This window comes from Ips typographus, linkage group LG1 (assembly GCF_016097725.1).
Source record: "Ips typographus isolate SLU linkage group LG1, UJ_Ityp_2.0, whole genome shotgun sequence".
NCBI lineage: Eukaryota > Metazoa > Arthropoda > Insecta > Coleoptera > Curculionidae > Ips > Ips typographus.
Genome location: NC_138422.1, coordinates 6951119 through 6978734, shown reverse-complemented (window position 1 = coordinate 6978734; position 27616 = coordinate 6951119). Strand labels below are relative to the sequence as shown.

General features: G+C 33.9%; 2 protein-coding genes across 5 annotated transcripts in view; both read right to left on the bottom strand.

Moving 5' to 3' along the window:
• The window catches only part of T48 (FU domain-containing protein T48), a 42399-nt gene extending 41475 nt beyond the window's left edge, over nucleotides 1-924 (bottom strand). The window contains exon 1 of the mRNA XM_081995782.1: nucleotides 556-924. Within this exon, the coding sequence (XP_081851908.1) occupies nucleotides 556-646 (91 nt within the window). The 5' untranslated portion in view covers nucleotides 647-924. The remainder of the gene's footprint in view (nucleotides 1-555) is intronic.
• Nucleotides 925-4287: 3363 nt separating this feature from the next.
• Usp7 (Ubiquitin-specific protease 7) lies at nucleotides 4288-27348 on the bottom strand. Of its 4 annotated transcripts, none has more exons than XM_081991216.1 (19): nucleotides 26819-27348; nucleotides 23855-24282; nucleotides 21733-21883; nucleotides 21350-21618; nucleotides 20751-20925; nucleotides 20501-20693; nucleotides 20296-20441; nucleotides 17641-17822; nucleotides 17467-17580; nucleotides 16335-16513; nucleotides 16122-16275; nucleotides 15231-15452; nucleotides 15020-15173; nucleotides 14849-14960; nucleotides 11546-11836; nucleotides 11385-11489; nucleotides 11199-11329; nucleotides 10995-11138; nucleotides 4288-9150 (listed from the first exon to the last, which is right to left on the bottom strand). In XM_081991216.1, exons 1-19 carry the CDS (start codon nucleotides 26904-26906, stop codon nucleotides 9050-9052), a joined length of 3339 nt encoding a protein of 1112 aa, XP_081847342.1. In that variant the 5' UTR covers nucleotides 26907-27348; the 3' UTR covers nucleotides 4288-9049. The 4 variants fall into 4 exon arrangements, with proteins under 4 accessions (XP_081847342.1, XP_081847351.1, XP_081847357.1 ...); XM_081991225.1 differs by having other exon boundaries at nucleotides 15231-15449; XM_081991231.1 differs by lacking the exon at nucleotides 26819-27348 and adding an exon at nucleotides 26622-26736.
• Between the last annotated feature and the right edge of the window lie 268 nt (nucleotides 27349-27616).

Below are 27616 nucleotides of genomic sequence, written 5' to 3'. Positions count from 1 at the left end.
ATCAGCTTGATTTTCAAAAATTTGCGTTTTACGGTTTTTCTGTTATAAATCACACCAGTTCAGCATTGATTAATGCCTCTGTATACAAGGTGTACCAAAATGTATTCGAGAGGTAAAATCATATGATTAAAAGACAAACGAATATAGGAACATCTTCATAATGTAAACATATTTGTTTAAATACAAGATTTAATAAAAATTTAGATCAATTTGAGAATGTTCCAAATAGCTTTCTTAATGAAAATAAATGTTTCAATATTTTGTTTTGTATGGGTTAAATGCGATATGTACTATTACATTTTATGTTGTTTTTTAAAAAAAATCTTTGTGACTAGCAAATTCAACACACAATTTTATTCAAATTTGCTATACTTTTAAAAAAATTCTGTATCTCAAAAACGATGCATTTGAACAAACATGTTTGCTGAAAGGTTTTTTTTCTATTTCTCTAAGTTCTATCAACAGGTGAACGTTTCCAATTAAATCTTGTGACACCGTGTATACAATGAAAATTCGTCTACCACCCATCAACACAAAAAAAACTAACAATCATACCTTGTTTAGTATTTTTAAGATCCTTCGCCCAACAGAGTTCCACTTCATTAACGATTAAGCCGAAGAACACCACAATAACTTTGCGCCACATAGTCAGATCATTGCAAACATCGTAGCCTTTAAAAAACTAAATGGTACCGCTTTCTTAATTCAGTGACCAAATGGTACGCACAGGCAAAATCGCGAATGTCGCCCCAGTATTCCCGAACAATACGCGGATGATATTTCCTTTCCGAAAATCCGTAAAATTCGACCGACACCGACGAACAGATGTGTGTGCTAGAAACGAGGAAGTCGTATTGGTACCGGAGCGAAAGTATCGCAGCATCCAGTACCCCGGCGGTGAATTCTTCGACTATGGGTAATGGGTAAAAAATTAAGAGCGCGCTATGCGGTAAGTTAGGTTTGCCATGTTGCCGGTTTTTTTCTCAGTAGGTACTTTAGTGCTATAAATGGTACTGTTTAGTATGGACAGATCAGTAAGTATTAGATATTAGTAGCAGCTCATACTCGTACAACGTGAGTCGTACTCTAAATAACTTTGGTAGTCACCTGGTAGTAATAAAATAGTTCAATGACTGATGTTTTTGTACTAAAATAAACAGGGTTTCCAGTAAAAAATGATATATATATGGGCTTATTGGAAACTGTTGGAAAAACAAGGTTGGTTAAAAGAAAGTTTTCTTCCATTTAGTAGTTTTTCTTCCGCGCAGAAGGTACTGGTCTGGGGAAAAATAATTCCGGTTAATAATGGTTTAAATAAGGGCAAATATGGAAAAATCACTATTTGTTTCTGAAAATCTTCCACCATTCTCAGGTTCTCCTCACCATGATGTAGAAGGGTGTGAGGTCCAGAATGATCTCTAGTTCTGCTGTTGGAGTCGATCTCATTGCTCCTGTTATGCAAAGACATGCAAGTCTCTGCACCTTGCCTATAATATTTTTCTTGTTATGGCAAGTTCGGTTCTGCTGTGCCATCATAGGTCTAACTATCATGGTTTAAATCCATCACAGTACTGATGGGTTACAACCCCACGTTTTTCCCGCAATGTTCCTGCACACCATCAGTGGTGATTTTACCCTGCTGGAGATCTTTTCTACATGACGATTCCAGATAAGTTTTAAGTCTAGGGTGAGTCCTAGATACTTAACCTCTTGCCGACATTCTAAGTCTTCGTTGTTAAGGCGGATATTCCTCAAGTGCTGTCTTATCTCCTGGTGAAAGGTACCACTGTGGTTTTTGATGAATTAATTCTCGATTCCACTGATAGGCACCATCTTCTGGTGGTCTCCCTTTTTACGACATAACAAAGGGTTCCTTCAAATTTGCTTTAGGCCATATTGACTATGTCGTCAGCATATCTTAGGCAAGTTATTCTGTTTCCGGTAAGAATTCCAAGAAGTTCGTCTACTACTAGACTCCACATCAATGGTGGGCATCTTCGATTGTTGTCTGACGTTCGTTTCAGCAGTTCTTATAGCGAGCATTTGGCACATCGATCTGGATGTGGTTCTGTCTATTCCTTTGTTTGTCAGAGCCCTTTTGATTGCCTCGTGAGAGATGTTGTCAAATGCTCTCTCTATGTCTATCTTCCCGCTCTGTAAGCGTGTTGTCCGGGTTGCAAAGGCAGCCTCTCTAGCATCTCGGTTCTAATATAATTAATTATCTACCATCTTCTCTGTTTTAGTAGGAAGGATGAGAGACAGATTGGTGTGAATGACTTTGAGAGGGTGGGGGTCCCTGTTACCAACTTTGGGGATGAAGTACCCGTGCAAACCATAGTAACCTTACAACAATTTGGACAGTATTTTCAGAATCATCATCTTTAACGGAAAATTTTCTTGATATATTTCTCCTGAATTACGAAAACTATGTGAGATTTTCAAATATCCCATTTTTATTTTCACCCTGTATCAACCAGGATCAACCGATACCGATTTTAAACATTGTTTGCCCGTATTATTTTTTCTCAAACCAGTAAGCATTTTTTCCATTTAACCCACTTTGTATGTCTTTTGGCTTCAAATATTTTCATATGTACAAAGTATCCTATTTTTCGACACTTTTGTAACCTACTGATAATATTTATAACATTTGAGCTTAGAAACGCTGATAGGTTGGTATAGGACATGTTATACACAATTTACTGCAAACGTCACGCAGGAGTGTAGCACCTAGTAGGTTCCCATTTAAAAATCAAAAGTGTGACGTGCTATGTTCTTTATGAATCACCCTGTATAATAGTATGTTAGTGGACAAGGTGTGCCCCTATAAATGTTACGCGTTTTTTTTTCCCAAATCTACCAGGAAAGTCATTAGTAGGGGTGCGACCTTTTCGTTGGGTCACTTTCTGTATGGTGGTAAATACTAAAACTATAGCAATGCTATTTGAAAACCCACTATCTTTGATATTAAAATCTGAACTCGAACGAAAGATTTAAGATAACATTTGGCAACACTGTCATAGAACAATCTTCCGTGATGGTACCGAAAAGGTATATACGGGAGATGCCCGAGTCCGCCGATCATAACAAAGAACCTGTTGCTTTACATTCATTAACCCGCAGGCAACCTTTTGTGTGCTGTTTATTTTTCTAGGAATTCGCTCGAAAAAGGTAATAATAGGTGAGAACTGAAAAGGTACACTATGTTTTATGATCACTTTTCTATATGTACCGCTTTAATATACATTTCCTGTTAAATGGCCCCCAAAACTAAAATGTTAAGATATTTGGATTTCTCTTTTTGGTGCTGAATCGTGTGATGGAAATTAAGTTTATCGTCACCATGTTTTTTTTAATTAGAGAATCTCCACTTTTCTCCACACTGTCTTTGGCTATCGCAAATCTGCTGGGACCTGAAAGCGACTTGAAAGTCAGAGGTTTTTAAACTTTGCCATATTGTCATCGGCTGTTGACCTTTTCTCTTTTCAAAAGATTATCTGAAAATAATTTAAAAACCAGTACCAGAGTATAAAGGCTATAACTTAGGTATGCAATCAAAGATCACTTAAAGTATAAACGTAAATGGATTTGTGAGACAGAGGGAACAACACTTTAAGTTTTAAATCAATAATGAGAAATATACATAATAGAATACAGTATTGTGCATCTGAATTCTAATCTAAACTTAACTTAGTTAAGTCATAGGTGTCAAATTTCCTTAGCATATTCCTAACTTATTTTTTCGTATAAGCTATTTTAAAATGTTGTTTGTAATTTTCTTTGGGCAAAATTTTTTTTCTATAATTTATAAAATTATCTTGTTAATAATTACATGTTACTTTCAAGGCGCACTTTGTAGAGTCATAATTTGTGGGATTTTTGCGAAATTTGCAATACTACTAATACTTACCATAACACAATACCTATACTCGTACATCGTCTTAATCAGAACAAAGGGTTCAAAACGATTATGCAAAAATTCTGGTAAAGAAGTTGATGATGGCAACTTAACACCGAAACGCCGGATATAAAATCGGATATTGCCACTTTGTAGAAAAGGAAAAATATAATTTTTTTCAGATATCTTATCAAATAATTTAGCAAAAAAATTAAAACTAATTTCGGTTTTGTTTGGATAACTCAGGGAATACTCAAAATTGTTCAAGCTGCATTTTATTGTACTCCAAATTGCTCAACTTCAATTTAATTGACGCACATTTCTACATGCTGATGTACCTATCTTAAAACTGTGGTAAAATTTAAGCAAAAAACACAAACAAAATTGAATGATTTTTAAAAGTTATTTATTGCAATACTATTTTTACCTAAGCTGGATCTTCTTCAACGAAAATATACAATGAAATATCGACAACAAAATACAATACAGATTTCATACAAAATTTATACAAAGTAAAAGCTGCGTAATCATTTTCATATAAAACCACAATAATATACTTAAACAATATGTGACTCTCCCGTTAATAAAACAAAAAAAAAAACGGCCGCACTAGGGGTATCAAACTAATCGAGTGAGATTTAACTCATCTTTGCGTTCAACAGAACTTGTTCTATCTGTAATAATGTCCATTGTTTGATAATATCCCCCAAAATATCTTCAAATTAAATATGAAAGAATAAAGTTGACTGAAGGTTATACAGGGTGATGGTATATTAAAAGTATCTAGTGTAATAGATCATTACAGTTTTTTTCAAAATGTCCTCCCAAAACAAGGACCTACTTTTAAATTCCTTGGTTAGTAAATCTTACTAATACATCTCTATACTAATTTTGTCCCGTTTCTCAGATATTTAATAAAAATATGCCTGTCAATTTTTGACAGGCTACATTGGCAAATCTTTCAGGTCTTGGAACTAGCGTTTTACTGGCAAAACCACGACTTTTATTAAAACTCTGGAAAACAGTGCAAATTAAGTATTAAGAAGTTCTAACCGACTCAAAAATTGTATTAGATACATTCCATTTAAAATCAGTTGTTATTTTTTAGGTTGATCCGGCAACATTGCATAATCTCTAATAATTTATAACTTGGATACAACAAAATGCGGAAAGCTGCAGTTGATGACGGGAATGGTTACTTTCCTAACAAGTGCGAAAAGTGATACTTTCTAGCACGTGATAGAAACATAGATTAGACAAGAATTGAAAAACAAAATTATTATATTTTAAATTTTCCACTCTATTCTTTCTGGCAGTAATGCGGCAAAGTCCACGTTTCAAAAACAAAAATAGTGCGGAAAATTAGAATTTGCGCACGCTTGCGAAAAAATACGCTTTCCACATGTATTAGGTGGTAAGTGAGTACTTCACGTCCGTTTTGAACAAAAAGTATTTTTACCGCAAAAAAATACTCTCTTTTACAATTCAAATTAGTGCTGCATAGTATAAGTGCACTTTATCGCACACAAGTAGGAAAAAATATTGATTTAACTGATTAGATTAGTTATTTTTAAGATACCATCACTGTGTATATTTTCACGAGGTTTGACCGCATCGAGACAGCATTCATGTTCATTCAAATTAAATTATTAACCAAAACGTTAATTGTGATTTACAAAGTGACTAGGAGTGAGTGACTTGCGAGTCTTACAATGGGATACAACGTTAAATTGAAGTAAAATTGCCTAGTTCGGAAAAAGTTATTTGGTTTTTACCTATTTGAATGGAGCACTTTTTCTGATTACGATTATGTTATAGTAAATTTAGGGAAAATAACAAAAATAATATTTTTCAAGTGCTTTGTCATGGTATCAATCGAATGCAAAGACTGTACGCGCTAGGTGACGTTTTTAGGCAGTTGGTCACATGATCTTCCTGTTTGCACAGGGCAATGATATCACGTGGAGAAGTGTCTGAATTTGACTGCACGTTGTACAAATTTCCAGGCGCGTTTTGTAAAAACAGACGTTTAATTTAAGCTTGATTACAAAAATAAATTGCAACTTACGAAACATCACTATGATCAAAAAATAAGCTCAACTCAAATATGTAAAAATCCAATAGTGAAAGGTGATGACGTGGACGAAAATCGAAACGTCGGCTGTCAAACATAATATTGCTCCGTTGTATAGGAAAAAAAGTGTCAAAGAATACACATTTATATAAATAACATTGATTGAACTACGAACTGGACAACCTTCCTTTAATTTAACATTTCTTGTATGTGGGACTCAAAAAACGGATATCCTGTCTACAGGGTGTTCAGGAAAAATGGGTATATTGATATCGAATACCGTTAAAGATACAGCGTTGGTTAAATAGAGGTAAACGGGCGCATTTGATCGTAGAGTAAAAGTAGGTTTGAAAAATTAAAACATTTTGAATACTTCCGGAGATATTCGAATAAAACCAAAAATTTTCTTTTTCTCAAATAGCTCAAAAATCATTAAAAGCAGAAGAATGACATTTATTCGATCTATACAGTGTGGACACTAAAATGATGACATTTTAAATTAAGCAAGTTTTTAATAAAAAAAAGAATATTAGAGTCAAGAAGCAACCTAAAAAAAATAAAATAAAATGGTTCTAAAATTGGTAATAAATTAAAAAGTACAGGGTTAATAGTTAGTAAATTTCAATTTAATTTTTTAGTTGTATTTTGCATGGACAAGAACTTTTCTGTTAGAAAAATCAATCTAAATTTTACTTTGTTTGATTTGAAGCTTAAACCCTGAGAATAGAGTTTTATTATCCAAAGCTCAGGAAGCTCCAGCTTCCACATATCAAAATGCAATTATGAGAGCCCCTTTAAGACGTTCGACCTCTGTCTCGAATTTCAGTCTAGGATTGTTTAATGGCTGTTAAAGATCAGCAGCCATTAAACAATCCTAAAATAAGCTCGCAAATTAAGCTTGACTTTACCTAAGGTCAAACTTAATTTGGGAGCTAGGGCTGCACCCATCAAAACAGCCCCAGCCATCCCAAAAACAGCCACTTCTAAAACCACCAAACCAGCAATGGGTGCAAAACGACCTTTGGACAGTCATGCCCAAGATGGAGCAACAAAACCCAAGATGTTTAAAAAAATCCCTGATTGGGACTATAAGGCCAGACTTAATCAAATAAATGAAAAGTACCAAATTTGCCAAAAGGCGCTGAACACTATGAGACAAGATGTTTTAGGTATGATCAGGTAATCATTGCAACTAAAGTTTTACGCTTTGTTTTCCAGAAATTGAAGAATTGAGAGCAGGCAATACCGAATTGACAGCTCCAGTAAAACTTTTGACTCAAGAAAACCAAAAGCTTTACCAAAAATTAGAGACTCAAACCAGCACAATCCAAAGCATAGAAGAGAAGCCTGATGACTGATTATTAATTCCTACAAGAAAATCTAAAATTCATTGATCACTCTCATCATCAATACCAATTTCATCAATTAACTCTTTTTTCTAAAACAATCAAATTATTGCAAGTCAATGTCATTACTTTTGCAAAATAGTTCATATGCGGAAAATATAACAAAAATAAGATGGCGTAACATTGCTAATAGACAGATAAAGGTTTTGAATGTCATAAGAAGCAAACGTCACATTCAAAAGATTTATCAGTCATTACATTGTCACGTCATTATTTTTTTGTTTTTCCGCATTTATGTGATTTGCTTGTTATTTACTGTTATTAACTGTCCTATAGTTCAGACATAGTGACAGACTGAAATCAGGAACTTGATGATGGAATCTTGGAAATCAAATTTCACAGTTTAGGCCACGTTTTGCAAAATTTATTCTTGCAATCTTCATAAAAATATAAGCCTGTAAAGTTATACGTCATTTTAAATGCTCATTTCATTTCTCTCAAAATCAAATATGTCGGTCAAAATATTTTACCAAAAAACCGCACTTAAAAAGTGGCTTCATGTCTTGCATTCATTTTGATGTTATTATTATAGTTTTGGAGACATTTAATAAAATGGGATTTTTCGGTTCATAAACTCCAGAAGTATCGAAATACTAAAATTTTTCATTACAACGATTAAAAACGCCCATTTGCCACAATTTAACCAATCCTCGAATTAAATGTATAAAAACCATAAAATACTAAGATTAAGTGATTTTTGGTTTACGATCCTCGGTCTGATAGTATGTAGTAGCTTTGGGAGTTGGAGTTTTAACTCCCTTTTTTTGTATACCATAGGCCCTGGAGATGCAAAAATAAATTTGCGAAACGTCGGCTATACTGTTGTAGTTAGATTCTACGTAAACCCGATCCAACTCCCAAAAAAGAAAAAAACTACTACATACTAAGATTAAGTTCCAAAGCTGTAGTATTAATATTGACTTGGAAATTTGTGTTTATTGTAAACGCATATTTACCATAAACAAAAATAAAAAACAATTTTCGTATACGGTCAAACTGCGCGGCATATTCAAGGAAGTGTCGAGTTGAAAATAGAGATCCGAAGTTCAAATGTTGTTAATACAAACGAATGTTTTTTTTTTACAAGTAAAATAAACCGTAACGTGATTAATTCTTCCGTAAATATATATTTTTAAAACGACCTCTTCAGTCCAATAAATATTATTTACAAATAACGTGTTAAATTGAAGCGACATTTCGCTCTTATACGAAAATAACGTTAACTATAATGAATTGAAGCGCGGCTCATTGACTCACACTCTAGACTCAAACATTTTTTTTTTTTGGCAAAATTAGCAGCTGACTTTAATGAAATTACACTCCACTAAAACAATGTATAAAGATACATAAAAAAAAACAATTTACAAAGTTTCAATAACAACTGAGCGTACAGTTCGCATCATATGCGTCGCAGTTAATTTTGAAGAAAACCATAATTTAACACAACAATAAGAGTAAAAAAATTAGAGTGGCATGATTTATTTGTTATACGTGTCTCACAACACTAATTTTGCCATTAAAGGCGGTTTTACCTCCTTACTTAACGCAATTTAGGGGGATTGGCAACGACACTGAAATCCGGAACTGTTTGGTGTAGTTCTTTTCCGCAACCTCGTTGAGAAGGCGGCGTTTCCGCTATACTATTCGCGCCGTCTCAGTCTAATTTTAATATCAGTTATATATCTTGATAGCTTTTTCCAGGTAGTTAAACCGGGTTCGTTTTGGGGCCTTGTTTACATGGTCTAAGCCCAACCATGGTCGAGGTGTACCAACTGAAATTAAAACAATTACTTGAAAATATGTGTCTCACATTTGGTGATAACCGTACTAAACTCAAAAGATAGAAGTGGATTTGCACCAGTTTTTTACTAAAATGACCACATAAACCACAGACTAAATGATAGTATAGACAAACAGTAGCAATGGAACTGAAAATTAATTTAAGTAAGCAGCGAAAGATGACACCACTAAACGCATAATCGCTTAATTTTAAATCCAGACGCAATTTGTTTTTATTTTGTTAATGGATAGCACCTCAAAAAAAATTAACACGTATTTCGGCTTTAGAAGCATTTAAACATAAGAAAAATGACAATTTCCTTCCTTCATATGAAATGCAGGTGGTAACACCCCCCAATACACAATGTGCTTATGAATGTAGATTTCCACCTACGTTAGCATATTGAATTGTCCCACACATACGTCACGCACAGGGGTGTGTCAAGCTCAATTTAGTATTTAATCAGCTTGTTATAAAAAAAACTAGCGGCGTAAAGTTTAAAATTATCACTTAAAACAAATTTTTAAACAGGAAACTTTACAATATTAATGTTTTGAACGGAAAATTGGACTATAGTTGATGACCCTATTCCGATTTTTTGACTGTTGGAAAACATGAGTTTTAATGCGGCGTTTAGTTGATAAATTACACTTATTTCTTCTTTATATGCAAATGATATCAGATTTTGTGTGTGCTTTATTTAATTATTGTGTTTCACTTTGTTGTAGTTATTTTTTATTAGTTTATTTTTAATATTTATCAAGGGTTTTGGCGGGTAATACTAGTGCCGCATTTAACTCATTCACCGTTGGACGCTAAATTTTATACTTAATAAAATATGAATTCCATTCTTGATCTTAAGAAAGTCACGTGACTAAAAATATCGGTTTAAATGTAAAAACTGTCAGGTGACGTATGGGACCAACCTTAAAAATAGTCACGTAATTTAATGTTTAAAACTAAAAAACGGTTGGGAGATCTCTCAAATACGATTTTGCCGTTTAAAACAGTCAGATGACTTTTAGGATTTCGTTTTAAAGTTAAAAAAAAATCGTGCTACCTTTTAAAAAAAAATGTTAGATGATTGTATTACTGAAAATCGTCAGGTGACCATTTTCACTGGAAAAAGAGTTACGTGACTTTAAAAATATCTTATATAGATATAATATGATAAGGACGAGAATAAGGACTTTCCTCTCTAACCTCACGTTCCAACAATGTCGCAAATGTATAATTTTCGATAGCCCCAACCCTGCAAAATACATTAGGAAGCCCTTGAAGCGTAAACGGCTTCTGTTTCGGGTGCCACTTTAATTACATTGCGCTGGGTGTCTGTACTTTTCATTTAGTCTATAGTGTAACATAATTTTAAGCCAACTCCCTTGAACGATTAATCGTAACGTGATCGGACGTTACGATTAGGAGTAATCGTAAGTGAGAGCAGAAAAACTTATTAAATTAAACTTAAATACTATTATGTGATAAATAATGTTGGACATACAACGACATTAGAATGCCAGATATAAAGCTGCTGATGCGTTCAAAACGCCTAAAAATGACCCGAGATATTGACAATAACAACCTTATGTTAAAACCAAACCAAAAATAAGTTATTGGTTAATTGGAAACTACTGGAAAAATTCACATTTTTGCACCCGCTTCTTTCCTACCCTGTTATTTCAGTTACAGTGCATTAAAGTCGAAGCTTTTCAGCCAGCAAAAAAGCCAATAAATGAAATCCAATCACAGTAGAAACCGCATTAAAATGCAAGCTTTTAAGAATTACCAAAAAATTTGTTATAACAAAGTGAACAATAAAAAAATCGTATTACTCACCTTGAGAAGGAACCGGCCTAAAATCACTTAGATTTACTACATACTCATCTTCTGGTATCACTTGAGAACGGCCCATCGCTACGATCGCAAACTTAAATTTTTCCCACTCTTTTTCTGGCACGTCTACTTTCTTTTGAATACGTTCTGCAAACACAAAAACTCGTTAATATCGCAATCAATTTCAAACTTTTACCACATATTAACCTTTAACTTTACTAAACGGCTCGCCGTGTTTAACTTTAACAAAGAACGGGACACCGAACGTGGCAAAGACGTCTTTGTGGAAATGCGCCACAGGTACGAGCATTTCGTCTTCAGCTAAATTTGCTTCTTCCCTAAATTTACCGTTTTTATTAGTTCTAAAGTTGACAGCCCAGCGTGAAAACTTACTTAGGAACTTCTTCTACTCTATAAACTTTACTTTGTTGTAGAGAGTCCAAGGGAGTGTCTTCTTTGGGGCCCATCGACAGCTTATTACAATTTAATTCAGTAAACCTACAATATTTGATTTTTATAAATAATTTCTCAAACTCAAAAAATGTGTAACATGCCTTAGTTTGCCGGAACTATCCTCACTAAACTCTATTTGCTTTTTAGCTTCCTCTAATAGATCGGCGACCGTGCCATTTTTATTAGGATACAGTATCAGCTCTTTTTCGTCTTTCATGTAAGCGCCAACATAAATACATTTAAATTGCTTCTTATTTTCGAGCTCGTTCACCCGGATGCTAAGCTGTTGATAAAAGATCTTTTTGGGAACTTTAGGTTTACTGTAGACTAATAGATCTTTTAGTGTTCCTTCGAAAGTACAGCGCAATGGGTGTCCTGGACTATCCTTGTAACTGTTAAGGAAAAAAATTTTTTCTATAAAAAGTAAAAAGACTACCAAATAACAAAAACAATTATGATCAAATTTCCAAGTTTAAACTCAGATAGCTGGAAACGGACTGGATAAAACGTGTATATGAGTATTTTGGGATGAATACCTTGCTAACGGATGTGTAATGACATGTTACTGTCAAATTCATATACAATGCTAAATTATATGGTTAGAATTTAGACTCATTATTTAACGTAAATGTGTCAACAAAAACACCGACTTCAGATTCAAAACACTTAGCTCTCAACATCAAACAGATATTGATAACAAACTATGATTTTTGATGTTGGATGTTAAATGCTCAGATTGTTGAACACACTGTCTGACAATTTAATAGTTAACATTTTAATAGATGACTTGCAAAGTACCAAACCGGAATATATTCTCGATAAATGGCCTTAATCGATACTACAAACCGGATATTTTAATCTTTGTTTATTTTAAAAATATTTCAATTCAAATGGTACCCTAAAAAGTTGGTCAGAATCAACTAGCCAGCAGATTAGATAAAATAATATGTTGAACTACTTCCATCAACTTCGGATATTACATTCTTTATGCTGTGTCAAAAATAATCTCTGGCCCAGGGTAAGACAGTGACAATATTAATTGTGTAACACTGAAATTCACTCTGTCTTATACCAGCTTTGCACCGACGAATTGACGAGAATAAATTAATGAATTTATTCACGAAGCCACGTTATGGACTAATAATTGTGCTAGTGTAGAACAAAATTTGATATCAAATTCGTCGTGAATAAATTCACGTCAATTTCTTCAGAAAATAGAACTTGTTCTAAATTTATTCACGCAAATTTGATCTTTTTGCCCAGCCAACCTTAAAATAAAAACGGATAAAGTGAGATTAGATTACAAAGAAACGGATTTCCATTTAGCTTTCTTGTCTGGTGTGGAATGTAGAAAATCAAATCTTGACTCAATTTATACTTAAATTTAAGTTGGTTTGTATGCTTGTTATACACCTGTTCACGGTGTTTCAATAAGCCAAGCGGCTGTTTTTCGTATACTATACATAGTAGCAATTTGGGAAAAAAATTTGTCTAGTAAATTCTATCCACGAGAAAACGCTGAAAATAATTTTCATCTTTCTAAATCCACAGTTAGGTTTGATACCACTAAAACGAAAAATGTCAAAAAACTCTACTAAACATTTTAATGGAATGGTATAGCAGAAATACGATGAACGTAATTGGCTGTTCTCAACAAACAATTTTGCTATTTAACTTTTTTTTCTGTCGACATTTTAAAGAGCATTTTCTGTTCTTTAAGGCCTCTCAACATACATGTTCAATTTAGTTTATCGTCTTTCCTGTAGAGGGCATTTTTCCAAAATGTACGGTTTTATCCTAGTTATCTCGAAAAAATCAAATGCAATGATAATGCTTTCTATTCCCTATTCTATAAAGAATCCGATTATCTTCACAGCAGAAAACTGCAGTACTCTATCTCTTCTGCAACACAAGAAATCTTTGAAAAATCGTTAAAAAAGGCCTTTTTACAGAGTTGTAAATATTACATTACTAACTAAATAAGATTATCATATGTTTCAAAATGGCTGGTTATAATAACAGTAATTGTGGAAGCAACTGCGTTTCCATTTTACGCATTTTTGTTTGTTTTTTGAATTTATGGACGCAACCCTGAATAAACTAACATCTTAAAGAGAACCCTGGTACATTTTATTATAACCACCCTATTTAAACATATATTAATCTTATTTAGTCAGTAAAGTGATGTTTACAACTATAGAAAGGTCTTTTTAAGCGATTTTTCTCTAATATCTCATGTTACTGCAGTTTTCACACCACGATAGATAATCAGATTCTTTAGGAAATAGAAATAGAAAGCAATATCATTGCAATTGACTTTTTCGAGATATCTAGGATAAAAGCGTAAATTTTGGAAAGACGCCCTCTACAGGAAAGACCCAAAACTAAATTGAACATGTGTGTCAGGACATTTTAAAGGATAAAAAAATGGCGCAAAAAAAGTCTACGATCAGCCGCTTTCGAGATATTCCATTTCTGTCAAAGCAACATTTGGACCATCCTCACCACTTCATAGGAAGAGTTACGTACAATTACGTTCATGGTATTTTTGCTATACCATTCTATTCAAATTTTTAAAGTTTTTGGACATTTTTCATTTTAAAGGTATTTAAACGCCCCCTAGCGGTAGGTTTAGAAAGCTGAAAATTATTTCTCATAGCCACATTTACTATACAGAATTTTTCCCAAAGAGCTACTATGTATAGTTTTAGAGAAACACAGCGTGCACGGCTTATTGGAACACCCTGTACATTTTAGATTAGTTCCGACGATTTTCTTTGGTATTTTGTGGTTGCCAGCTTGAGCGTAAAAAACATATTCAAACAACTCTTCATTTCTTTTGCCGATTTAGCTAGGAAACGTAAGGTTAAGTGCAAACTGTTAGAAACATAATATAAATAAACAATAATTCCGACACATAAAATCAGTGTTGTTATTAATTTACTAAAATCGTGCAGGACGTGGTGTTAACTATGATTGTGGAGTGCGCTTGTTACTTTCTTTATGGTAAACCTGCAGTAACAATGCAGAAAGTAAAAAGGAATGGAAGAGTTAGGGGACTTTCAAGTACAAAACTGCTAACAAAAGTCCAAATATCAAAATTGATGATTTTCAATTGCGCCCGGATCCCAATTCAAACAATCACAAACTTAAGGATTTCCATCTCGCTCGGTTCACAAGTAATAGAAAAGTAACGAGAATTGTTACGTCACTGTCACGAGGCCTGTGACGAACAGGGTAGTCAGTAAAGTCAAGAGTATAAGTGACAGTTACATTTCTTACGCAAGCACACATATTTTGTTAAACAAGGTAGTGAACTTTCCAGAAATATTGATTTTTTTAAATTATAACTATAATAATATACTATTCCAGATACATATAAAAAACACAAAAGAAAAACTCACCTCTGAGACTTGAAGAACTGTAACAAATACGGATCAGTCATACCTACTCGTTGAGCTACCGCTCTAGCAAATTGATCGTATGTCATCCTCTGTGATAATTCCATCGTAAAACCTGCATAGTTATAAAAATGGCTTACAGAAATGAACACAGAAAGTAAAACTAAAACGGACCTTGATCGTTAGGTATCGTTTTGTCTACAAACGTAACTTCTACTCGGTAAAAAAGGTCCTTATAATAATCTATACAAGTGGGTAAGTCTGAATTTACATCGCCCTCGTCTTTTTCAAAAATAATTATATCACCATCCATCAATTCATCTAAAATCTGATCAGAGACATAAACCATTAGCACTTACCCAAAACCCAAAGGCACCGGGCTTACCTTCTCTATGGGTTCACTATAAGTACTAATTTTCTCTATCATATTAGGCCTCACTTCCTCGTACAGAAGCAGTTCGGTGTCGGGCGCAAAACCCGCTCTCTCGTTGAGCAACGGCACTAGTTCACACAATTTTCTCGTGACTGGAACGTAAGCGTGGCCGCAGTAATGAATTTTCTTTTGCTTCGGATCGTACATTTTGAAGAACAGCAATACATCGGTCTCCTAGGCAAAGTAAAACCTATAGGCGTTATTCAAAGCAGGGTACATACATTTGTTATTATGTCCATGTGAAAATATGTTTGTGAGCCCACCTGTGATTAGAGATGGATAATTCTCGGATTTTTTTTTTGGAGAAAATACCAAAGAGAATTTAAAGAATTGTAGGTAAATTTACGAGATGGTTGAAGAAAAGGCTAATGAATGCACATCAAAAGTTTCCAAGTAGAAAAGATGTTTTAGAGTCTGAAAAGCTGACATTTTTCGGTTTGCCGTGAGTTTAAAACGCCGCGACTACTCGTCCGGAATTCCATTGTCTGAATTGTTGCAGAGTCATACTTTTCATTAATTTTTGGAATCTACATGAAACTTCTGTTTAGTTATGCTGTTAGATGTAACAAGTAGTTAGACATGTTTCTTTTGTTTTAATAGTTTAAAATTTTGTTAATAAAAATGTATTTCACAAATATTCTGTTTTGAATTTATTTGTGCAAATTAAATCTGAAGATGATGCTTCAAAAATCATTAATCAATTAATCAAAAATCAGAATTAAACAAAGAAGAAACTTTTCGATAATTTACCATCTTCCATAGTTTCTTCGTGGAGAAAATTACCTTGGACCATCTCTATTTGGGATAACGAGAAATTAAAAAACTAAACTTAATTCAATATACCTTCTCAAATGCGGGAAGACTGGTCATACCAGAGTCAGGAGGCAGCAATTCCAAAAATATGTTCCAGGGATTAACCATTTCAGCGGCGTCGATCACAGTTTTGTGTACGTCGCCCTCCAAGTCAAGCACGCCAGGTCTTATCGTCTGGTTCGACCTGAGAGTATTCAGTTTTTAGTCCTTTGCAAATTGTTTGATTCGATTGCGGTGAGAAACCTTTGCGAAAACGGCCACGGACGCATCTGTTCTGGTGGATACTTGAAAGCGTCCGCCAGCATTTCCATCATTTCGGCCACTGTCGCCAGCTTGCGAATTTTGAAAATGCGAAACTGAGCGTGTTCCGGATCGTAAAGATCGTTACCTTGATGGCCATCAAATTGGTCTTCTAGAAGTACCTGAAATTAAATATATCGCTCTGTAATATACTATGGAATTCGTGCTAAACCCAAAATTTTAATTGTATGATTCCTAAGGCGGGTAATTTTACGTAATCGACTGATAAAACAGGGTAGTGATCGTGATGATTAGAACCGTTTAAAAACTGAGCAAATTATTTTAATTTGAAACTGAATACTTTCAATTCTCCCAAAAATCGCAATTCATATCACCCCTAAATAAGTTTATATTTTGTGATTTACAATCGTCGGTTGAATAGCCTAAGATTTCTTTTTTTTCCTGGGAGTTGAATTTGTACTCGAAATTAAACTTTACAGTATAGTCGACGTATAGCAAAATTTATTTTTGCCTCCTCAAGGCAAGCCGTTTGAATTGAATTGCTGTAAAAACCGCTATCTTTGCCGCAACAGAACTCCATTTAATCTGTTTAGATAAAATATTGAACTACCCCCACCTCTTTATTTAAAGAGATAGAAAAAATAGTTAAAAAGATAAATTCTTCGTAGGAGAATAGGGGATTACTTTTATGATATTTGTATTATACCTTTCTATTTAAATTGTTAGAGTTTTCGGACATTTTTTATTTTAGTTGTTTCGTAACGCACCCTAGGGGTGGATTTAGAAATCTGAAAATTATTTCCAGCATTTTCTCTTGGCCACATTTACTAATAAAAAAAAATCTCGTAGCCATACTATGTATAGTTCAAAAAAATCAAAATCAACCTCAATGATAGTCCAAGCCGCATCAAAATATGTTATTTAAATTCGAAATGGGTGGCCAAAAAAAATCACAGTTCTTGTAGAGGTAGCGCGCATTCCATTTTCCAAAAAAAACAGTTAAAAGTGAATTTACTCATAACATGAGATCTAAGAACAATGTGATTGAATTATCAATCAAGAGAAATAAAAAAATATGGAACTAAAAAAATCTTTTTAAAATCAGCTCACTTACCTGGATTGTCATATACAAATGAGCTTCATTCCTCTCTTTCCTTCTGACCTGCTCCATACGTTTTTCTTCAGCCAACCTATCTGCAAGTTCGCTAGGTATATCAGCGTCAGTAACCTAAGACAAATACAAATATTCCTTAATAAAAATTGATTTGATAACATTTGATAGAATCACCTCTTGCAGAACGTTGGGCAGCTCTGAATCCCTAATATAAACCAACATGTAAGCATTGGTGCAATGTTTCACGTTCATCATGTTAATATCTTCATCGTGTCCGCCATAATTATGTTCGATGGCTTCCGTTTTAGTACACCGGGACACCACATCGTCGTCGAACTTGCACCACTTACCATCTCCTGAATGAATTATAAGTTTGGTACGAAAAGAAGAATTATATTATATCGAAATTCAGATAAAACAGGGATGACGTCGTAAATTTTAACAAAATAAACAATGATAAAGCAACGTTGCTTGCATAACAATCAATTTGATTTGACGTTTATTGGAGAGGCAGCAATAAGCGCTGTGGCAAGATTTATATAGCTGAGATTTTCGACATTTTGTTGCCATCGCGCTTGCTATTGTTCTCAAATTTTCTCTTATCTAATGGGATCCTAGATGCCTCCGGCAACAAAAGTTTTGCACCAAATTTATTTTTGGTTGAAATGTTTCTGAACATTAGTGTATAGATCGTTTAGAAACATGTCAATAGCATATTCACAAAAAAATAATAATTATTATTAAAAGTCATCGCCTTCTATGCAAATATGACGTTATGCAAAAACGGCTCATATGTCACAGAGCACGTGTGGTCGCCTAGAATTCCTACTTAGCAACTTCGCCGGTCCGATTTTAAAACTATTAATTCACTATCAACACTTTTTCACCAACGTGTGTAAAAGCACTTCCTGTAAAATAGCCAGGTCTCGTCAAAGATCTTTACAAATGTCCTAGCCAGAACCCTTTAGCAGTGTCCTTACTTTAGAAAATTAGTCTATGTCGTCTTAAACTAATAAACTAAAAATGTCTAGTATTAAAAATTGTGAGAGGGCTCTACAAGTGTCTTAAACCTCATAAAATCGTTTATAATGGCCACATCTAGTCTAAATACTATCGAAAACCTCCTAAAACTTGTCAGGGACCTCTTCAATTGTCCTAAAACCCCAGACAAATCGTCTTAAAATGGCCAGAAAATTGTCAAAAGACTGTTACATTTGTTCTAAACCTCAGAAAACTCGTTTAAAATAATCAAATCTTAACCCTTCGAAAAATCGTTTTTCTACGAATCCTATAGAAAAAAAAATAGAGAGTGAAAGTGCCACCAGAGTGCGTATTCTTGAAATGAAGGAACGTAGTTATCAAGAGAAAGGTCTATAGAATGTGACAGGAACCCAACATTGTCAGCCTCTTCTGTCACACTCAACTTCTAACAACTCTTGAGAATTTCGTTCCCTGCTTTCAAGAATTAGCTCCCAGAGAGACTGAAAGTATTTTCCTCCCTAAGGAGGAGAAAAGTGCCTCCGGTAAAAGTCACACTGTCTAAAGACAGTTTGACACTTTTTTGACAAATTGACAAACATATTTTTAGTAACAACACCTTCTTTTTCAGCCATGTATTAATATAGTATTTAACGGCAGATTTTTTTCATAAATTAGATGCGCAACCTTGGAGTAAACTGCTTTTTGCCCCTTTGAAGTTTGAAACCTGAAAATTGTTTGCGAGAGCAAACGTAGTTGCACTTTCCTCCCTAGTTGCGCAAATAACTATTATAATAGCCTTCTACAAGTGTCATAAACGTTTGTTTTTTGTTGTATCAAAAACCTCCTAAAATTTGTCAGAGACCTCTTCTTCAATTGTAGTAAACCCTATAAATATTGTTGAAAATAACCAGAAGCGTTCAAATACTGTCAAAAACTTCTTAAAAATGGTTCAGGTTCAATTGTGGTAAACCTTAGAAAAATTGTTTAAAATGGCCAGAAGCTTCTAAATACTATCAAAAACCTCCTAAAAATTGTAAAAGAGCTTTACAAGAGTCTTAAACCTTAGAAAAATTGTTTAATATGAGCAGAAGCCTCTAAATACCATTAAAAACGCCCTACACATTTGTCAGAGGCCTCTTCAGTTGTGGTAAATCTTGGAAAAATTGTTGAAAATGGCCAAAGCGTCCCAATATTATCAAAAACTTCCTAACAATTGTCTGAGGGCTCTACAAGTGCCCTAACCATTAGAATAATCGTTTAAAATTGCCAGAGGCTTCTATATACTATCAAAATCCTAAAAAATTGTAAAAGAGCTTTACAAGAGTCTTAAAACTTAGAAAAATTGTTTAAAATGAGCAGAAGCCTCTAAACACTAAAAAGGTGAGTCCTCCCTACGTTAAAAAATTGAAATACTTACAGATTCTATCTGAAAGACTTTTCTTGGTTTAATCGCAGTTTAATTAATGTTTCCTGGTGTGGACTTACTGGAACAATGACAAACCATTTTCCCTTCAATAATAATTGAGAATTTCTCAATTATAAGTATTAATAATCACACTAACACGATTTGAAACGTGACGTCATAAATTCGTTATGCCTTGTTAGAAATAGAAACAAATTGCAGAATCGTTTTTCATATAAAATTAATAAATCAATTTAACCAAACTAAAAAAAATGTGCAACAGCCCTATTGTAAAAAATGTTTGAAGGATTAGGATATTTTTAGAAGGTTCTGGCATTGTTTTATTTAAAACGAAAAATAAGTTTTTGTTTTACACTTTGGCAACATTGCAAACTTTTTGCGGCTGCAACGACGTCATCCTAATTTTCAAAAGATATAAAACTCACCTCGAGGATTAATAAAAACCACGTAATGTCCTCCGTGATTGTCGCCGCTGTGCACCAGCACTGCGTGCAAAGTATAATGGGCCAAATCGTATGGGTTTTGCTCTTGAAGGTACTCGTCTAATTGGATATTTTCGTAAAATTCAAATCTGAAATTTTTCCTTAAAGAAAAAAAACCACAAAACACTGCGTTGGAGATTTTCACTACCTATCGTTAAACTTTACTGAAGAGTCTGTAACAGGATCGTACTGAAACCGCATCAGATGCAAATGCAGCACAGGAGGAAATGAGGAAAATACTACGCCCTTTTCTGCTTCTTGAAGGCCGTGCTCGCCGGCATCGTACTTGTTATCCCCGTCCAAAGATTCCTTTGCGATATAGTCTTGGAAGGATTCGTAGACTACAATCAAAAGTAGACAAGCACAAATTTTATCACTTTCGAAAAACATTAACATACTGTTCTTTTTTCCTTTAATATTCAATTGAATATCGTAGAAAGTTTCGGACCGTGTACTAGAGTAATCGACATTCTTGCAGCGTATGTAAGAAAGCATCTTTCCTTCGAACAATTTGGGAACTGTCCCTTCGACGCAGGTACCTTTCATTTTGCTCTCTAATTTATCTAGAAGTACCTAAAAAAATTAAAAAGTTGGTAAAAACCCAGTGCAAACTTGAGAGATTGTAAAGCTATTATAATCCATTTAGACACTTCATCTTTTTCAATAGTTGTCTATGGTATTATGAGAAAAAAAGATTACTTTTTTGATCCAAAAAAAGTCTTTTTTAATGTCAACTGTAGAGGTCCAAGATAATTTTCACCACGAAGAATTTACAGAAAACGGTACCTACCTTACCGGGAATTTTCTTTTACAAAAGAATTTTTAATATTTCTTCTTCATTAAATTTGCAATAACCCTTATAAATATCTTGAATTTTAACACTCTGCACGTATTGACACATGCAAACTAATAATTCTAAACGAACCATTTAAACCATGATTGAAACTGTATTAAACTTTCTTTCATTAAACTAAAAAAATTCGTATTTTTTCCTTACCCTCAAAAATTCTTGGACATCATGTTGCATAAACGAATCAAGTGTCTCCCAGCCAAAACTCTTAGTCAGCTTCTTGGTTCCGACTGGTTTGTCGCAGAACTGCAACTCGTGAAATACTCTTTGCAACGCTAAAGCGACAGATTTGGTCGAGTCGTCCGATTCTGTCGGCATCTTATACACAGCCTTTCTCAATTGATTCGTAAAATATAACGTTTGTAACAAAGAATTCATATAACAAGTCGCTCCTTGGTTTTTCAATCCTACGTAACCTGAAACACCAACCAAATATTATTGCTTTACTGTTTGGAAGTATGAAAAACTAGATAAATTGGAAATATAGTCAACAACACTAGAGAAGGTACTCAGATGTTACTGATATTTACCTGTATGCTTCTTACTGTCCCAAGACACTCCATGAGGAGCATCCGCGACAACGTGTACTTCTAAAGTTATTGTGTCATCTTTGATATATCCTTTTTCTGGATCGAGAACATCATTCCATGTCATAAAATGGGAAAATCCCCAATCATTTTCCTGTTAGAGAAAAAACTATCATAAGAACAATATTTTAAATAATCTTTAAACTAGTGTAAAATAAACTACATACTTATAATTCTTGATTTCGAGATATCCATAATTACTACAACTGACGAGAAACAGAGCTTGTAAATATCTGAAAAGCTTGTAAGAAAAATTGGTTGTTTGTCATTAAAATTGTAAAATAGTAAATATTTTGAGTTTTTAGGTTGTAATGGTAAACTGAACTCTCTAAACATGTAACAGAAAACCACGAATTTTTTAAACTTTACTTCAGTTGACGCTCTAACCGTATTTGGACTTGAATAAAATATTACCAGAAGAATTAAGGGGATCGGTAAAGACTACGTTTTTCAATCGCGATGCCTGGCCTACGTGTATAAATATATATAAAAAACACTGTTCCTTCTTTGTTTCTGTCGACAAAACTACTGCAGTGTTAACGCAGACATTACTCTTTAAGCGACAATGCTCCTAGAGTGATGTGGAATAAAGATGCAAGATTTCTGCTTTTTTTTTTAGCTACAATGCAAGTAGGAAAAAGCTAAAACTGTATATCAAGAAACATATTTTGTAGTTTTTCTGTTTAATAAGGCAAAGCTCAAGATATTACTCGTAGTACAGGAGGGAGGATTCATAGAGAATAGGAAATTTAGAAACTGGAAATACTACACGTAAAATCGTGGCGAATTTAATGCCCTACTAAACATGCCTGATGAGAATGTTAATAGTTTCAGATATAGCGGATGCTGAAAGTTAAAATTTTAATTTGTTTTTGTCATTATTTGCAAAATACCTGGGGTGAACCTGTGAATGAAAGTAAACAACCTTAAACAATCATTTCTAGTGTGAGAGAAAAAACCCTGCTCTTTTCAATGGTGGTTCAACTTTTGGCGTGCCCTCACCACATTATTTCAAGATTGATTGAAGAAGAAAGTTGTTAGTAGGAAACAGCTGTTAAAATAGTACACCTTCTGTGAACATTTCCTGACACTGAAAATATTTTCTAGCGATTCTCTGGCCCACTTTTTATAACAATTTCCCAAAGCTCTACGATTAAACGTTTAGTCAAGAAAGCTGAGAGCCACTCTTATTTTGACACTCTGAAAAGGACAAAAATGTATGAACCACCCTATATTCAAATTCATGCTAAAAACTGGTTCTAAAAGCCACAAAAAATAAGAAACACCAGTCATTTTTCGCAGATTTTAAAAGTATGTAGACTTTCAATTTTATTAAGTAATTTAGCAAAAAAGGCTTAAAACATTTTGATTACTCTGTAATCAGAAGAGCACCTCATAAGACAATAAGCCTAGATAATCATCCTGTGCCTGTGGGTATAATCAATTCTCAACATTTTTTACTGTAGAAATAAAAATGTGGCAAAAACGTGAGACCAATAACTACCTTAACAATGAAAAATAAGCAAGTATCATAAAACCACTTTTCAAGTTATTTTTAAAACGCCGCTTATCTTATCTAGCAATCAACAAAATATTAGTTTAATGTCCTAAGTCATTTTCTACTGCAGAAACAATGCTTACATCCTCATTGGCTATAACACAACAACCACACATTACACTTTTGTTCTTAACAACTATAATTATAATCAAGCTAGATTTCCAGTAATTAAGTTTTAAACATTTGATAAGAAAATCTCAACACTTATTTATCTGTATCTGCCGTTAATCAATATCAAATTACTAACTAAACTTGCTATTACAGTAGGTATTCAAAATCATTGGACTAAAATTATTTATTCCATATTTGCAAAAATATATTGAGTGATGTAATTCTTCCCAGATGGCTAGTAGTAGTTAGTCATTGTTCTTAAAAACACTTATGTGCAGATATGTTTTTGTTTCTTAAACCTTTACAGGGTACTAAAATGTCAGACAGTTTTTATGGTTTACTAAATAGACTTTTGGCCAGGTTTAAGGGTTAAATACTATGTCCACTACTACTCACCTTGGAGTAAAATAAATGTTGGATCTTCCTAGAAAAGGTCTCGACCTCAGGCCGAACGGACAGTAGCCGCAGTTCAGCAACCGCATAACACGACCATGAACTGGACTCGCTTTCTCCATTGCACTGCAAGAAAAATCCCAGAGAACGCTGAGAAGCCCGGTCCTGATTATGGCTGCTACGTGGCATGACCATAATCTTCCAAGGAAGATTTCGCACAAATGTCGGGCTCGACAGAATAGAGTCTTTCAACTTGCTGAAGTTTGGTACAACGAAGCGAAACGTCGCTTCGCTGCGAGCCTCGTCTTCCTCCATATCTGCATCCTGGACCACAATGTTAGGATCCAGTTGAGGACCTATGACTACTTCTCCATTTTGAGTGTGATCCATTTCACCTCCTCCAGTATCTGTGATGTAGTCCATATTATTAACTGTAGAGAGAAAATAGTGTTAATTTATTGATCTTTATTTAAACTTGGGTTGTTAGATTTTAAGACAATATAAGGATTTAGTAGATAATTAAGTAAACTGTTGTATCTCAATTAAGACATGTGTTAACCAAAAGATTACGTTCATTTAGGACACTCAGAGCATTTTACTAATTTTAATTGGTCTTTATAGTCTATCAAAATTGTATATAAAACTTTAATTCTTGAATCATGCCATTTCACATTAACTTTTTTCTGCTTTGAAAGTCAGCTTTATAGCATCTTTTTCAGAGTTTTTTTTCTTAGATCATAGAACAGTTAACAGACAGTTTCATCTGATAACTCAAAACACTGTCAAGTGTCAAAGAAGATGCATTTATAGTAGATTTATCTTATATCATAATCTAATAGAGAATACAACACTTCAAAAAGTAATTATTTTAGTTAATAAAAGCAGATTTTCCCACTTATTTCAATTTTTACCCCTTTTAACTTAAGTACTTTCCTATCTTTCCAATCCCATCACTACTTACTCTAATTAATCACAATATCAGTACTTGCAGCTGTATTTACAATTATCTAGTTTAATGCATTGTTTATAATAATAAAATGATTTAGAAACATTGAATACTTAAGCAAGTTTTTCAGGTGTGAAAATTAAACCCATCATTCGATTGACACTTAGCTAAAACATAATTTTAAACAGTTTGTACAGGGTGTCACAAATTTGTGTTGAAGTATTAAGATATTAAAAATACTGAGACATACAGAGCAATTGGAAATGCAATAAAACATTTGACAAATTTTATTTACTGATTATGGCTATATTTGACAAATAACAAAATGTTTCAATCTTCCCTTAAATAATGATTTTATTTTGATTTGAGCTTAATTGTTGGTAGTGATGTAATTTGAAACAAATGACACTTTATCATTGTCATTGTTTGCAGAGACAATTTCTAACTGATTTCCAACAATCACTGAATTGTTGGCTGTAATTGGTTGATTGACAGTGACATTTCCTAACTTCTAGCCAACGTCTCATATTTTGGAAATTTACGAGTTGGGATTCTCTCTGCAAACAAACACTGGATAATCTCAACAAAGACTTTGCCACTTTATTTAAATCAACTACAACCAAGGCTACAACTACCACAAAATTAAAGACATTTACTGACAATTAACCATTTTAACTGGATTTTGAAATTAATTATCAAGTTTGAACAAAGTTTGTTGTGTAAATCTTTTTGACCTTCTGCTGTTTTATATTAACTTGTTAGTGAAAAAAAAAGAGACAGAAATTACTGATTTATTCTGAGTTCTGAAGACTTAACTCTGAGACTCTTAAGAGAAATTTGGGTGTTACTGTTTGTTTACTAGAGTTTTTACAGAGTTGGTCTCATTTTAACTTATTCATACAAAATGAGATGTTTATGCAGTTTTAAAGGTTAAAGCTGGATTTACAGATTCACCCAACACACCCATAGCATAGAAACTTAAAACATCATACACAAGTCAATTTATAGATGCACAAGCACAGCACAAGTGTGCAACTTTTGTGTTCTCGGTCTCTGCTATGTACCAATCAAAATAAGTTATTTGTATGGTAAAGAAGAATCCTTGTCTGTTGACTATATTCAAATGTCATTCAACATAAATTATTGATAATATTGATTAATTTACTTCACAGGCCACCAGGTTGTTGACCTGTGATTTTTGATTTGTGAAGGTCTTTTAATTTAATCTTCTTCTTTACACAAGAATTTGCTTTATGCCAAAGAAATCTATAAATTAACATTTCAAAAAGCAATGCTTATGCTGTGATCGAAGCGGTGATTGTGTGAAAACATGTCTTTAGTCAACAGACATTTATTAAATTATTAATTATACTCACTAAACAACTTCTTAAACTTCTACAAGTTTCATGCCAATTTAGAAGGTATTCTTTTAGTAATTATACACCATAGCTGAGACCATCATAAAGTACATGCATATTTCCATAATTTTTTACATGCAACATGCAACACTATAACTAACTGTTTACCTCAAACTAAAGGAATTCTTGATGTAAAACTGTAAAAATCCAATTTGAATATAAACCTATGCAGGACTATCAACATTAACACATTTCCTAGTCATCAGAGATCAATAAAAAAAAATAAAGGTTTGATGAAGGGTGTTTGCCCATAAGAAATAGTAAGTAAATTGATGTGTGTTTACTGGCAAAATGTAAATGATGCTATTAAAACAAAAGGGGATAGACCAAAAATATGTTAGGCAAAACCTTTGTACAGGATTATGAACTTTCAAAAAATCTAATTATAGAAGATGAATATTTTTACCAAAAAGCTACATAATGACCATTGTCTGGGGCCATTTAAAGGAGAACGGTATGACGATTGACTTTTTTAAAAGAAAAATCAGACCGAAACTGTCAAATGTCACAACTTAAAAGCGATGGAATGTCATGAAAGCTGCCAAGTGGACAACCACAAAAATAATGAATTTTCAATTTATCCCTTATGGAATGTTGGCTCACCCTCTTGCGTATCCATTTCTTCAACGTCGTTTTGATTATTTTGAGGATTGTCCTCGTTCTTTCTGAATTGGCCAGTCACGTGGTTCATTATCGGTGAAGAAGCCGGGGGCACAGTCCTCTCTTTGCCGGATACGTTTTTGCCTTTTTTCGAGTTGAATGTCGTTTGTTTGTCGGCCGAGACTACACGGTAGGCAGCGTTATTACCGTTGTACGGGTTCGTCTTCGTTCCGGACACAGAAGTAGTCAATTTGACAAAGTGCTTACTCGCGATGCGCCCAATGTCTGCAATTTTTTACACCCTCTGCGCGAGGGAATCGCACGAGAAACATATATAGGCTTATCTATACGGTTCGGACCTTTGTTATTTCACAAATTATTCACTGGTCACCTCGAGTTTCACTACTTTTTCGAAGCCGACACTGAACTTTTTATGATTGAAAATAAACAAAATGGACGCATTTTCTTATACGGCACATACTCGCATACGATTTTCGTTCAATTTCTGCTTTCTTCGCCTGACAGCTGTCACTTTGATCTTGGCAATCGCCGCCATTCAATAATTAACTTAATCACAATCACAACATCGAGATGGCACTACGAGTTTAACTAGAGATGGGCTACCATTGTTTCGAGTCTAAAAAGATCATATCGTAAATAGTGCAAAAAGTTTGTACAAGGTGTCCCTGAGAGGGACAGAAAAAATGCTGCCACAAATTCTTGAGGCTTAAATATGACGATATAACCCAAGTTACCCCAGTCGAAAAGTCGATAATTTCGGAGTGTCACTTCTCCAGAACA

Bases quoted from the DNA above. Each gene is read 5' to 3' on its own strand.
- Usp7 (XM_081991216.1), bottom strand. From the start codon at position 26,906: ATGAACCACGTGACTGGCCAATTCAGAAAGAACGAGGACAATCCTCAA. The intron at 21,619-21,732 runs GTAAATATCAGT...TTGGTGTTTCAG, and splicing joins GGACAGTAAGAAGCATACAG to GTTACGTAGGATTGAAAAAC. The intron at 17,823-20,295 runs GTGAGTTTTATA...TAATTCATTCAG, and splicing joins GGTTTTTATTAATCCTCGAG to GAGATGGTAAGTGGTGCAAG.